The sequence below is a fragment of the Mirounga angustirostris genome, unplaced genomic scaffold (genome assembly GCF_029215605.1).
Source record: "Mirounga angustirostris isolate CCGP_5_RB_7025 unplaced genomic scaffold, mMirAng1.0.hap1 SCAF_4, whole genome shotgun sequence".
NCBI classification, from domain to species: Eukaryota; Metazoa; Chordata; class Mammalia; order Carnivora; family Phocidae; genus Mirounga; species Mirounga angustirostris.
Genome location: NW_026991712.1, coordinates 92198922 through 92212039, shown reverse-complemented (window position 1 = coordinate 92212039; position 13118 = coordinate 92198922). Strand labels below are relative to the sequence as shown.

The window sequence follows — 13118 nt, the reverse complement described above, 5'->3', positions numbered from 1 at the left end:
TGGGTTGTAAGAAGTGCAGTTCAAACTAGTTGATATAAAAAATATTTATTAGCTTAGTGGCTCTAAAGTAGGGCGTCAAGCTTGGCTTGGCTAAGACCACATCTTAGATGTTGTTAATAATATGCACCTCTGTCCTTTCGTTGTTTAGTTTCTCCATGTTGGGGGAGTGTTAGCCCCCATCAGCGCCAAGATGATATATTACATAGACCTTGAAATTGCAAATCAAGAGAGTCCCTTCATCTATGCATAAAGGGACTTGATTGCTGCTACTTGAATCACACCTACCTAGTCACTTTGTTTAGGTCAGGGGTTGGCAAAATATAGCCTGCAGGCCAAGTTTTTCTTCTGTTGTGTAGACTGAGGTTAAACATGGTTATGTGTGTTATCACACTGGTACAAATGTTAATAGAATAGTATCCTAATGTAGGAGATACAGGAGAATGGGTAAGGCTATAGTGATAGATGATCTAGATAGATGAAATAACAGTCTGTGAGTAATGTAAATTGATGGATTATAATTTTTCCTTTCTCAGATGATGAAACATGCCTGGGATAATTATAGGATATATGGATGGGGACATAATGAACTCAGACCTATTGCAAGGAAAGGGCACTCCACTAATATATTTGGTAAGTTTACTTCTTCTTATACATCCACTACTATATCCGTTTTCTACCTCCATCTTTAAAACAGAATCTAACTTTTTAAGTACTTTATAAAACCTGAGTATTTCTATGTAACAATAATTTGAATTATAATAAGTGTATATATAACATGTACTTTGTTTCTTTTTTTTGCAAGTTTCAGTCAAGATTTAGTGATAGTTGCTTTGGAATGTACAGATGATGTGGTAGATTTTCTAATACACACACACACACACACACACACAGATGCTATAGTCATTGATCTGAGTATTTTGAAGCTTTTTCTGCATTCTTTTTTCTTTAGTATCAGGGAAGTCCAGTACCTATTTGTAATTTTTCTTCAAACATAGTTCTGATACTGCTCATATTATAGAGGAGGAGGGGATGCAAAAGAAAGCAGTATTGCTATGTATACATAAAAAAGTCACATGCCCAGGGTGATTTGGTTGGTAAGGTAAGTGGGTTATGTTGTACATTCACAGTTCCAAGGGAAGGATTAATGTGTGTTTGTGGATGGAGGTCTGGGGAAGAGCCCTTAGTTTGCTCTAACTTTTTACCTCTCCTGAGTTCACTCCACTTGTTAAGGTCAGTTTAAAAAAGTAAGTTAATTTACTTAACTTTTACTTAACCGAAGGACAAATCTTGAGAATTATCAAGCTGTTCTTTATCGACTTCACCTCTTTCCCCCATTCTCAGTTTTTCTTGATGTGATGAATATCTTTTAAGTAATGATAGGTGAAGGCAAGAAAATACTAATGGGGTAGGAAGGCACACATACTAGCTTTATGTAATGTAGTTATCTTTACTAATTATAATGTGCCACCACAGTAATCTTCATAACATTTTTCTTTGTGATATTTGGAAGAATTTTTCTAATACTTGATTTCTCTTATAATCTGTTTATTGCTTGGTTATTTTTTGTAAAAAATAAAGTGACTGAAAAGATCAGTTCTCCCAGGTTTGAGAGATGTTGGGATGGAGGAATAATTTTCCTTTAGGTAATCAAAGACACTAGAGATCTTTTAATACGATATTTAAGTTAGTGTCTATCACTTAATGAAATAAAGCATGTTTCCTCAGTAGAGGTTACAGATAGAAAAGTTCCCATTGCTTTGTGGATGCCGCATTATGAGACATTAGTGCAGGAAAATTTATATTTAATGGTTAATTAAAATTAGATCCTCTTTTCAAGTAAATATTTCTTTATATTAAACTCAGTGGTAAACTTGTGAGTCTTTTTAAAGGATTGGAGTATAATAGTGTACTGAAAATAAGAGTTGGATGTTAATTTTCTACTAGTTTTTTTAAACCTTATTTCTCAGAACATCTACTATATTAACATTTATCAAAGAGGTATGGGTCCTAGGGAAGGTAGTAGGTAAATAACATACATTATTTCATTTAATCATTGCAGTGACTGTCTAAGAGTTGTTTGCTGAATTTAAATTCAAAATATAAATGAGTTTTTAGGTAACTATTCTAGCGAGCAAAAGGGGTATTTCTTTCTTAACTGAATGTTTTGTTAGAATCCTAATGGAGAAGTTTTGACTTAATTTTTTTTCTATTTAAAAACAATAGCTTTGGGGTGCCTGGTGGCTCAGTTGGTTAAACATCTGCCTTCGGCTCAGGTCATGATTCCAGGGTCCTGGGATCGAGCCCCATATCAGGCTCCTGGCTCAGCAGGGAGCCTGCTTCTCCTTCTCCCTCTGCCTCTCTCCCTGCTCATGCTCTCTCTCTGTGTCTCTGTGTCTCAAATGAATAAATAAAAAAAATCTTTAAAAAAAAAAAAAAGCTTTTTTTTTTTTAATGAAAGGTGGTTCTAATTTGTGGTAATTTTGTCAGACTTCTTCAGATGTAAACTTTGTAGATCACTCTTTGGTTAGGTTGGTAAATGAGGACTGGGGCATGGCAGGTTCAAATTATTGTCCAGTGAGTTCTTGCCAGCTGGTTATTAGAGCATTTAAGTTGATTTCGTGGGTAAACTGAGAGTTATCTGTGAGATCCTAAAGGTTAAAGGAAGTTAGAGTTGGAAAGGGAGACTTTACAAAATAAGCCCTTTTATTCTGAGTTAACAAGGTACAGAGGCAAGGTTTTGCCAGTGGTCCTCCATTTCAGAGGGATCATCATGTAAATGAAAGCAATTAAGTACATATCAACAAAAAGTTTTACCTTCTTTGCAACCAATCTGGGAAGAGATCAGTAACGTTAGGGATTCTGTAACTTGGTTTATGAATAAGACTGTTTTCCTTTAGAACAATAGTCTTATGCACATTAATAGAAACTTCAATAGTATTTGTATAGTTCATATTGCTGTGGACTGAATTGTGTCCCCCATAAATTTATATGTTGAAGCTCTAACCCCTAAGTCATTATATATGTAGATAGAGTAGGAGTTAATAAATGAGGTCATAAGTGTGGGGCCCTAATCTGATAGGGCTGGAGCCCTTAAGAGAAGAGGAAGAGACACTAGAGCTTGCTCTGCCCATGCACATGCACCAAGAAAAGGTCCTATGAGGACATAGGAGGAAGATGGATGTCTGCAAGCCTTCACCAAAATCTGGAACCTTGATTTGGACTTTTACAGCCTCCAGAACTATGAGAAAATAAATTTCTGTTGTTTAAGCCTCCTAGTCTGTATATTTCATTATAGCAGCCCAAGCAAAGTAATAAATGTACCATATACTGAGGGCTGGTTTTAGAGATGTATGTGAATGAATTTATTTTGCATTTAAAACAACCCTAAGAGGCAGGTGCTGTGGTTACTGTTTCCATTTTACAGATGAGGAAATTGAAGCAGAGTTAGGGTTAACTGTCTTGCCCAGAGTCACCCAGTTAGTGAATGATGGAGCCAAGATCTGAATCCCAGCTGTCTAGTGTCAAGGTCCCTTTTTCTAACCACCATTCCACACTGTTTCAGTAGACTCTGAAGGACAGAAAAACATTAATAGCAGAACACAGGAAAAAATCCATTGTGAGAGGAAAATTCTAGTGAAATGGTAGAAAAAGTGCAAATGCAATCTATAGAATTTTCAGTAATCAAAATTAGGTGCTTGTATCTTTCATTAAAATTTTTGAGTGGTTATAATTTTTTCCCTCCAAATAAGCTAACTAGGGATGGATCCTTTATTGTTTGTTTTATATTTTTAGATATTAGTTTATTAAAGGATTAATAAACAAAGCTCAAGACTTTGTTTCCCACTTACTCTGTTCTTTTTTGCATCTCATATTCTTGCTAGTGAGTATGATTTGGAAGCTTAAAAAAAAAGGTCTTTTTTTTTTTTTTTTTACTTTTTCGTTGTTTAAACAGAAGAAGTCTAACCAATGGCTGATAGTTCTGAGTGTCTCATTTGACATCCCAAATTCAGTTTGCCTTTACAGAATCAGAATCTTAGAGTTGAAAGGAACTTTAAGTTTAAAAGTCTGGCCTCTATTACAGAACATATAGGCTGGTATTGAACATACAGGAACATACAGGTGAGTATTGAAACTTGTAGTATTTGAGATTATATGGAAAACAACTTAAAATGTGTCCTTTTCCATTTTATTAGCTTTAATTATGAAAAAAATCCTTTAAATGGTAACTGAAATCAGTGTTCCTCTGACTTCTAATAGTTAGCCCTTGGTATTATATGATTCTTTATGTGCAGATAACAGAAAACCTATTTCAAAATGGCTTAAACTAAAAGAAATTTAATCAGTTTAGTGAAGTCCTATCATAGATTGGAGTCCAGCTAAGCTTTTTCTCTATGTCTTTCCTCTGTTTTCCTCTGCGTGTTGGTATCTTCAGACTGGCTCCTTAGCAGGATGGCTGCCTCAGCTCGAAGCTTTATATGTTCATATTACCACATCTGTAGAAAAGAGAACACTGTAGAGAAGGGAGTACTTTGGTTTCTTAGAAACTTCATTGAAAGACTCATTGTTTCTTGTTTCTAATTGGCTTTTGTGCCCATCCTCGAACCAAATGCTGTTCCCAGGTGGGTGGCATATATTCCCTTGGTTTTACCTAGTTAAGGCAGACTCCTGGAGCTGGTGAGTGCAAAGAAGGAAATGTTGCTGGACGTAAATTAGCACTGGTATTAATTATTCCAACAGTGATTCATGGAATGAATTCTTTTTACTTAGACATTCTGGAGAATAAAAAGTTTTATTATGGATAGGTCTCTTTGTATTTAAAAGAAGGAATTTTGATTTGGAAAAGAGTGTTACTAACTTTGCAGTGGTTTTTGAAGTATGCTTTTATTTTCAGTACGTGTCTATGTATGTATCTATATGTGTTTGTGTAAATTCTTTTTGCTATTTCCAACTTAACTGGGTTTTGACTTCTAGTATTTTGTCAAGGATTTTTGCTTTTATATTTTGCATTATATTTGTCTTATTTTGATACCAGGGTAATGCTGGCCTCATAAAATGAATTTGGAAGTGTTCTCTGCTCTTCATATTTCTGGAAGAGATAGTTTAACATTGATTTTATTTTCTTCTTTAGTGTTGGTAAAATTCACCAGTGAAGCCATTGGCATCTGGAGATTTTTTTTCTGGGAGGTTTTTAATCTGTAAATTCCGTTTCTCTAGCAGTAAGGACCAATCAATTTATCTACAATTGACTCTTGAACAATACGGTTGTGAACTGCATGGGTCCACTTATATGTGAGTTTTTTTTGATAAATACAGTATAGTAGTATATATTCTCTTATGATTTTTTTCAAATTTTTATTTAAATTCTGGTTAGCTAACATACAGTGCAATATTGATTTCATGAGTAGAATTCAGTGATTCATCACTTACATACAACACCCAGTGCTCATCACAAGTGCCCTCCTTAATACCCATCACCCATCTCTAGCCCATTCCCCCACCCACCTCCCTCATCAACTCTTAGATTGTTCTCTATCATTAAGAGTCTTTTTTTTTTTTTTTAAAGATTTTATTTATTTATTTGAGAGAGAGATAGCAAGAGATAGAGCATGAACAGGGGAGAGAGGGAGAAGCAGGCTCCCCACTGAGCCAGGAGCCCTATGCTGGGCTTGATCCCAGTACCCTGGGATCATGACCTGAGCTGAAGGCAGATGCCTAACTGACTGAACCACCCAGGCACCCCTATCATTAAGAGTCTTTTACAGTTTTTTTCCCTCTCTCTTTTTTCTTTTTTCCCCCTTCCCATATATTCATCTGTTTTGTTTCTTAAATTCCACATGAGTGAAATCATATGGTATTTGTCTTACTGTGACTGACTTATTTTGCTTAGCATAATACACTCTGGCTCCATCCACCTTATTGCAAATGGCAGGATTTCATTCTTTTTGATGGCTGAGTAATATTCTATGGTGTGTGCGTGCGCGCGTGTGCGTGTGTGTGTGTGTGTGTTCATAGTATACATATATATGTATATATAACTTATTTATCCATTCAACCGTTGATGGACATTTGGGCTCTCTCCTATAGTTGGGCTATAAACAATTGGGGTGCATGTAGCCTCTTATGATTTATTAATAACATTTTTTCTAGCATACTTTATTGTAAGAATATAGTTTATAATACATATACAAAATATGTGTTAATCAACTCTTTGTTATCAGTAAGGCTGCTAGTAAGCAGTAGGCAATTTGTGGTTAAATTTTGGGGGATTCAAAAATTACACATGGGTTTTTGACTGCATTGGGAGCCAGCACCCTTAACCCAGGGTTCTTTAGTTTAGGGTTCTAAGTTTTGGTAGTTTCTGTTTTTTGAGGAATTGGTTCGTTTCATCTTAGCTATTGCTTTTATGTGTGTAGAGTGTTTGGAGGGTTGCCTTGTTATCTTTTGATTGTTTGTGGCAGCTGTAGTGATAATCCCTTTTAATTCCTAGTATTAGTAATTCATGTTTTTTCTTTTTCTTTGTCAGTCTTGCTAGAAGCTTGGTTTCATTGATCTTTTAAAATAATTTATCGTGGTTCACTTTATTTTTTTTTTATTCAAGTAATAACCAACATAGAGTGTTATACTAGTTTTAAGTGTACAATATAATGATACAGAAATTCTCTACATTATTCAGTGCTCATTGTTATAAGGGTACTCTTAATCCTCTTCACCTATTTCACCCACCCCCCACCAAACTCCCCTCTGTAACCATCAGTTATTCTCTATAGTTAAGAGTTTGTTTCTTGGTTTACCTCTTTTTTTCTTCCCCCCATGTTCGTTTGTTCTGTTTCTTAATTTCCACATAGGAGTGAAATCATACGGTATTTGTCTTTCTCTGGCTTACTTATTTCACTTAGCATTATATCGTCTAGATCCATCCATGTTGTTGCAGATGGCAAGATTTTATTCTTTTTTTATGGCTGAGTGATAGTCTATTGTATATGTATACCACATCTTTTTTTATCCACTTATCTGTCAGTGGATACTTGGGTTGCTTCCCTGTCTTGGCTATTATCAACAATGCTGCAGTAAACATAGGGGTGCATTTATCTTTTTAAATTTGTTTTCATTTTCTTTAGGTAAATAGCCAGTAGTGGAATTACTGGATCATATAGTAATTCTGTTTTTAATTTTTTGAGGAACCTTCATACTGTTTTCTACAGTTGTCTGCACCAGCTTGTATTCCCACTAATGGTACTTGAGGGTTCCTTTTTCTCCACATCCTTGCCAGCTCTTGTTATTTATTGTGTCTTTGGTTTTAACATTCTGATAGGTGTGAGGTGATAATCTCATAGTGGTTTGTTTTGCATTTCCCTGATGATAAGTGATGTTAAGCATCCTTTCATGTGTCTGCTGCCCATCTATATATCTTCTTTGGAAAAATGTCTGTTCATTGATCTTTTTTATATTTTCTTTGTGTTTTCAGTTTCTTTGATTTTTGCTCTTTATTACTTTCTTTCTTCCACAGATTTGGGTAGATTTAGCTCTTTTCTGATTTCTTTAAGTGGAAGTCTAGAGTATGGATTTGAGATCCTCTTTTTATCCACTTATCTGTCAGTGGATACTTGGGTTGCTTTTTAATGCTATAATTTAACTCTGAGGTGCTGCTTTAGTTATATTCCAAAGATTTTGATATGCTGTGTTTTAATTTTCATTAAATTCAGTATGTTTTAAAATTTCCCTTGAGGACCTTCCTGCACTGTTGGTGGGAATGCAAACTGGTGCAACCACTATGGAAAGCAGTATGGAGGGTCTTCAAAAAGTTAAAAATAGAGCTATCCTATGACCCAGCAATTACACTGCTAGGTATTATCTGAAGGATACAGAAATACTAATTTAAAGGGATACATGCACCCTGATGTTTATAGCAGCATCATTTACAATAGCCAAATTATGGAAAGAGACTAAATTTCCATCAATTGATGAATGGATAAAGAAGATGTGGTATAGATAGTCCAAGATGGAGGGGGAATAGGAGACCTTAGTTTCATCTGGTCCCAGGTTGAAGTAAATAGCTGTCAAATCATTCTGAACACCTGTGAACTCAACCAGAGATCTAAGAAAAGAATTGCTGCAATTCTACAAATAGAAAAGTGACACTTCTGCAAGGTAGGAGGTGCAGACAAGTGAATCCGAGGTAATACATGGGCAGATAAGCCTTGGGGGGAGGGAGCCTCTGTAAACCAGCTACTGGAAAGCGATATAACAATGGAGTGCAAAATCAGAACTTGTAGAAGTTTGCTCCAGTGAGGGACATCCCTGCCTGAAAGGCTCTTAGGTGGCAAAGCAGGGCAGAATCCTAGGTGGGACAGTGTGGTCTCAGGATTCCTGGGGTTACAGAAAGACCAGGGGTGCCTGAGTGTGGCAGAGCTCCCAGGTGTCCGAGTGGGGAAGCTGGCTGCCATCAAGTGAGCCTAGGAGTGGGCTTTCAGCTTGGTGTTGCCATAAACCACAAACCCCTGCACGGTTGGGTGACTGCTCTCAGATCAGGGGCCCAGCAAGTGGCAGAACCATAGTGAGATCCCCTTCCATCCCCTGGGAGGAGCGGCACAGGTGCACACTGCAGTAGTCTGCAGGATGTGAATGGAGCTTGTGTGCCTGAGATAGAAACTTTTCTCGGTCATAGGCTGGGTCATAGGCTGGGTGAGCACGGCGTGCAGCTGGAGACCAGGGAGAGAGGAGTGATTGCTTTTCCCTGAGGGCAGCTGAAGAGTGGGGCCCTGAGCTTTCAGCTCTGGGGCTGGAGATTGGGAGGCCTCCATTTTCATTCTCGTCCTCTACAGCAATGCGGGAAAACCTTCAGGGAACAAAAGCGACATAGAACAATCCTGAGCAGCTTCCTTAGCCGGGCCCCCTGGCAAGGGTGGTGCAGTTCCATCTGGGGCAAAGACACCTGAGGATCAATGCAATAGGCCCCTCCCCCAGAAGATCAGAAAGAACATCCAGCCAAGACCAAGTGTACCAGTCACACAGAACTGTACAACTCCAGTGCTGGGGGAAAATAGTATATAGAATTCATGTTTTTTTCTCCATGATTCTTTAGCTTTCAATTTTAATTTTTTTCTCTTCCCTTTTTCAAACATTTTTTTATTTTATCAACTCTTTTTTTTAAATCTTTTTAAATTTTCATCTTTAAATTTACATTCTGTCCTTTCATTGTATTTAATTTTATTTTTGTATATATATATGTTTTCCTTCTTTACAATTTTAGGATGCAGTTTCTTCTAACAAACAGACCAAAATACACCCAGAATCTAGTGTATTGCTCTGTTCTTGTTGCCTGTCTGATCATATTTTCTTTCTTTTTCTTCCTTTTCTTTTTTCAGTCTTTTTTAATTTTCATCTTTACAGTTACATTCTATCCTTTCAATGTATTTAATTTTATTTTTGTATATATATTTTGTATAAATATATATTTTTTGTATATATATACATCTTTACAGTTTTGGGATGTGGTTTCTTCTGACAAACAGACCAGAATACACTCAAGATATAGTGTACTGCTCTGTTCTGTTTATAGTCCTTCTTTTATTTGGCTTTTAATTTTCATTTTTACAGTTATATTCTGTCCTTTAATTGTATTTAATTGTATTCCTGTACATACATATTTTTCTTCCTTTACAATTTTGGGATCTAGTTTTCTAACAGACCAAGATACACAGAGGATCCAGTGTATTGCTCTGTTTTATTCACATGTCTGATTATATTCACTCTTTTTAAAAATTTTATTTATTTTTTTTCCATTTTGGGTCTCTTCTGATTTGGTTAGTGTATATTTCTCTGGGGTTGTTGTTGCCCTTTTAGTATTTTATTCTCTTGTTCATCTATTCCCCTTTGGACAGAATGACAAGGTGGAAAAACTTACCTCAAAAAAGAGAATAAGAGGCAGTACTGACTGCCAGGGACCTAATCGGTATGGATGTAAGTAAGATGTCAGAACTAGAGTCCAGAATAACGATTATAAAGATACTAGCTGGGCTTGAAAAAAGCATAGAAGACACTAGAGAATCCTTTTCTGGGGAAATAAAAGAACTAAAATCTAACCAAATCAAAATCAAAAAGGCTATTAATGAGATGCAATAAAAAATGGAGTCTCTAACTGCTAGGATAAATGAGGCAGAGGGGAGAATTAGAGCTATAGAAGACAAAATGATGGAGAATGAGACCGAGAAGAGAGATAAACAACTACTGGTCCACAGGAGAGAATCGAGACATAAGTGATACCATAAAGCGAAACAATATTAGAATAAATGGGATCCCAGAAGAACAGAAAAGAGGGAGAGAGAGAGAAAGATAGAGAGGGAGGCAGAAAGTATATCGGAGCAAGTTAGAGCAGAGAACTTCACTCATCTGGGGAAGGAAACAGGCATTCAAGTCCAGGAGGCACAGAGAACCCCCTTCAAAATCAATAAAAATCGGTCAACACCTTGACATATAATAATGAAACTTGTAAATCTCAGAGACAAAGAAAACCCTGAAAGCATCTTGGGGGGAAAAGAGGTCCATAACCTACAAGGGTAGACATATTAGACTGGCAGCAGACCTATCCACAGAAACCTGGTAGGCCAGAAAGCACTGGCATGATATATTCAGGGTGCTAAATGAGAAAAATATGCAGCCAAGAATACTTTATCCAGCTAGGATGTCATTCAGAATAGAACGAGTGATAAAAAGCTTCCAGGACAAATAGAAACTAAAAGAATTTGTTATCACTAAACCAGCCCTGAAAGAAATATTAAAGGGGATCCTTTAAACCAAGAGAGAGCCCAAAAGTAAAATAGACCATAAAGGAACAGAGATAATCTACAGAAACAGTGACTTTACAGGTAATACAGAGGCACTAAATTCATATTTTTCAGTAGTTACTCTGAATGTAAATTGGCTAAATATCCCAATCAAAAGACACAGGGTATCAGATTGAATAAAAAAGGAAGACCCATCTATATGCTATCTGCAAGAGACTCATTTTAGACCCAAAGACACCTCCAGATTGAAAGCAGGGGGTGGAAAACCATTTATCATGCTAATGGACATTAAAAGAAAGCTGGGGTAGCAATCCTTATATCAGGCAAATTAGATTTTAAGCCAAAGACTCTAATAAAAGATGAGGAAGGACACTAAATCATAATTAAAGGGTCTGTCCAACAAGAAGATCTAACAATTTTAAATATTTATTCCCCTAACATAGGAGCAGCCAGTTATATAAGCCAATTAATAACAAAATTAAACTCATTGATAATAATGAAATAATGGTGGGGGACTTTAACATCCCCCTCCCTGCAATGGACATATCATCTAAGCAGAAGATCAAGGGAACAAGGGCTTTGAATGACACACTGGATCAGATGGACTTAACAGATATATTCAGAGCATTCTGTCCTAAAGCAACAGAATACACATTCTTCTCGAGTGCTCATGCAACATTCTCCAGAATAGATCACATCCTGGGTCAACAAATTAGGTCTCAACTGGTACCAAAAGATTGGGATCATTCCCTGCATATTTTCAGATCACAATGCTTTGCAACTGGAACTCAAGCACAAGAGGAAATTTGGAAAGGACTCAAATCTGTGGAGGCTAAAGAGCATCCTACTAAAGAATGAATGGGTCAACGAGGAAATTAAAGAAGAATTAAAAAATTCATGGAAACAAACGAAAATGAAAACACAACTGTTCAAAACCTTTGGGATGCAGCAAAGGCGGTCCTAAGAGGGAAGTATATAGCACTACAAGCCTTTCTCATGAAACAAGAAAGGTCTCAAATACACAAGCTAACCTTACACCTAAAGGAGCTGGAGAAAGAACAGCAAATAAAGCCTAAACTGAGCAGAAGAGAATTAATAAGAATAGAACAGAAATCAATGAAATAGAAACCAAAAGAACAGTAGAACAGATCAACAGATCAATAAAACTAGGAGCTGGTTCTTTAAAAGAATTAATAAGATTGATAAACCCCTGGCCAGACTTATCAAAAAAAAAGAGAAATGACCCAAATAAATAAAATCATGAATGAAGGAGGAAAGATCACAACCAACACCGAAGAAATACAAACAATTGTAAGAACATATTATGAGCAACTATATGCCAACAAATTAGGCAATCTGGAAGAAACAGATGCATTCCTAGAGATGTATAAACTATCAAAACTGAACCAGGAAGAAATAGAAAACCTGAACAGACCCACAACCAGCAAGGAAATTGAAGCAGTAATCAAAAAATCTCCCAACGAACAAGAGTCCAGGGTTGGATGGTTTCCTAGGGGAATTCTACCAAGCATTTCAAGAATTAATACCTATTCTTAGGGGCACCTACCTAGGTGGCTCAGTTGGCTAAGCGACTGCCTTCAGCTCAGGTCATGATCCTGGAGTCCTGGGATCGAGTCCTGCATCGGGCTCCCTGCTCAGCAGGGAGTCTGCTTCTCCCTCTGACCCTCCCCCCTCTCATGTGCTCTCTCTCTCTCTCTCTCTCATTCTCTCTCTCAAATAAATAAATAAAATCTTTTAAAAAAAAAACCTATTCTTCTGAAGCTTTTTCAGAAACTAGAAATGGATGGAAAACTTCCAGACTCATTCTCTGAGTCCAGCATTGCCTTGATCCCAAAACCAAAGACCCCACCAAGAAGGAGAATTACAGACTGATATACCTGATGACTATGAATGCAGAAATTCTCACCAAGATACTACCCAGTAGGATCCAACAGTACATTTAAAGGATTATTCACCATGACCAAGTGGGATTTATTCCTGGACTGCAAGGGTGGTTCAACACCCGCAAGTCAATCAATGTGATACACTATATAAATAAAAGAAAGGACAAGAACAATATGACCCTCTCAATAGATGCAGAAAAAGTATTTGATAAAGTACAGCATCCTTTCTTGATTAAAACTCTTCACAGTGTGGGGATAGAGGGAATGTACTTCAATATCATAAAAGCCATCTATGAAAAGCCCACAGTGAATATTATTCTCAATGGGGAAAAATTGAGAGCTTTTCCCCTAAGGTGAGGAATACAGCTGGGATGCCCGCTTTCACCACTGTTGTTCAGTATAGTACTAGAAGTCCTAGCCTCAGCAGTCA

At 36.8% G+C, this 13118-nt stretch overlaps 1 protein-coding gene across 4 annotated transcripts in view; it reads left to right on the top strand.

The window, feature by feature from the left end:
* Nucleotides 1-13118, top strand: part of MAN1A2 (mannosidase alpha class 1A member 2) — a 217410-nt gene that overhangs the window by 55125 nt on the left and 149167 nt on the right. For all 4 annotated transcript variants that reach the window (XM_054512663.2, XM_054512662.2, XM_064588567.1 and 1 more), the window contains exon 3: nucleotides 534-630. In XM_054512663.2, the coding sequence (XP_054368638.1) occupies nucleotides 534-630 (97 nt within the window). The remainder of the gene's footprint in view (nucleotides 1-533; nucleotides 631-13118) is intronic.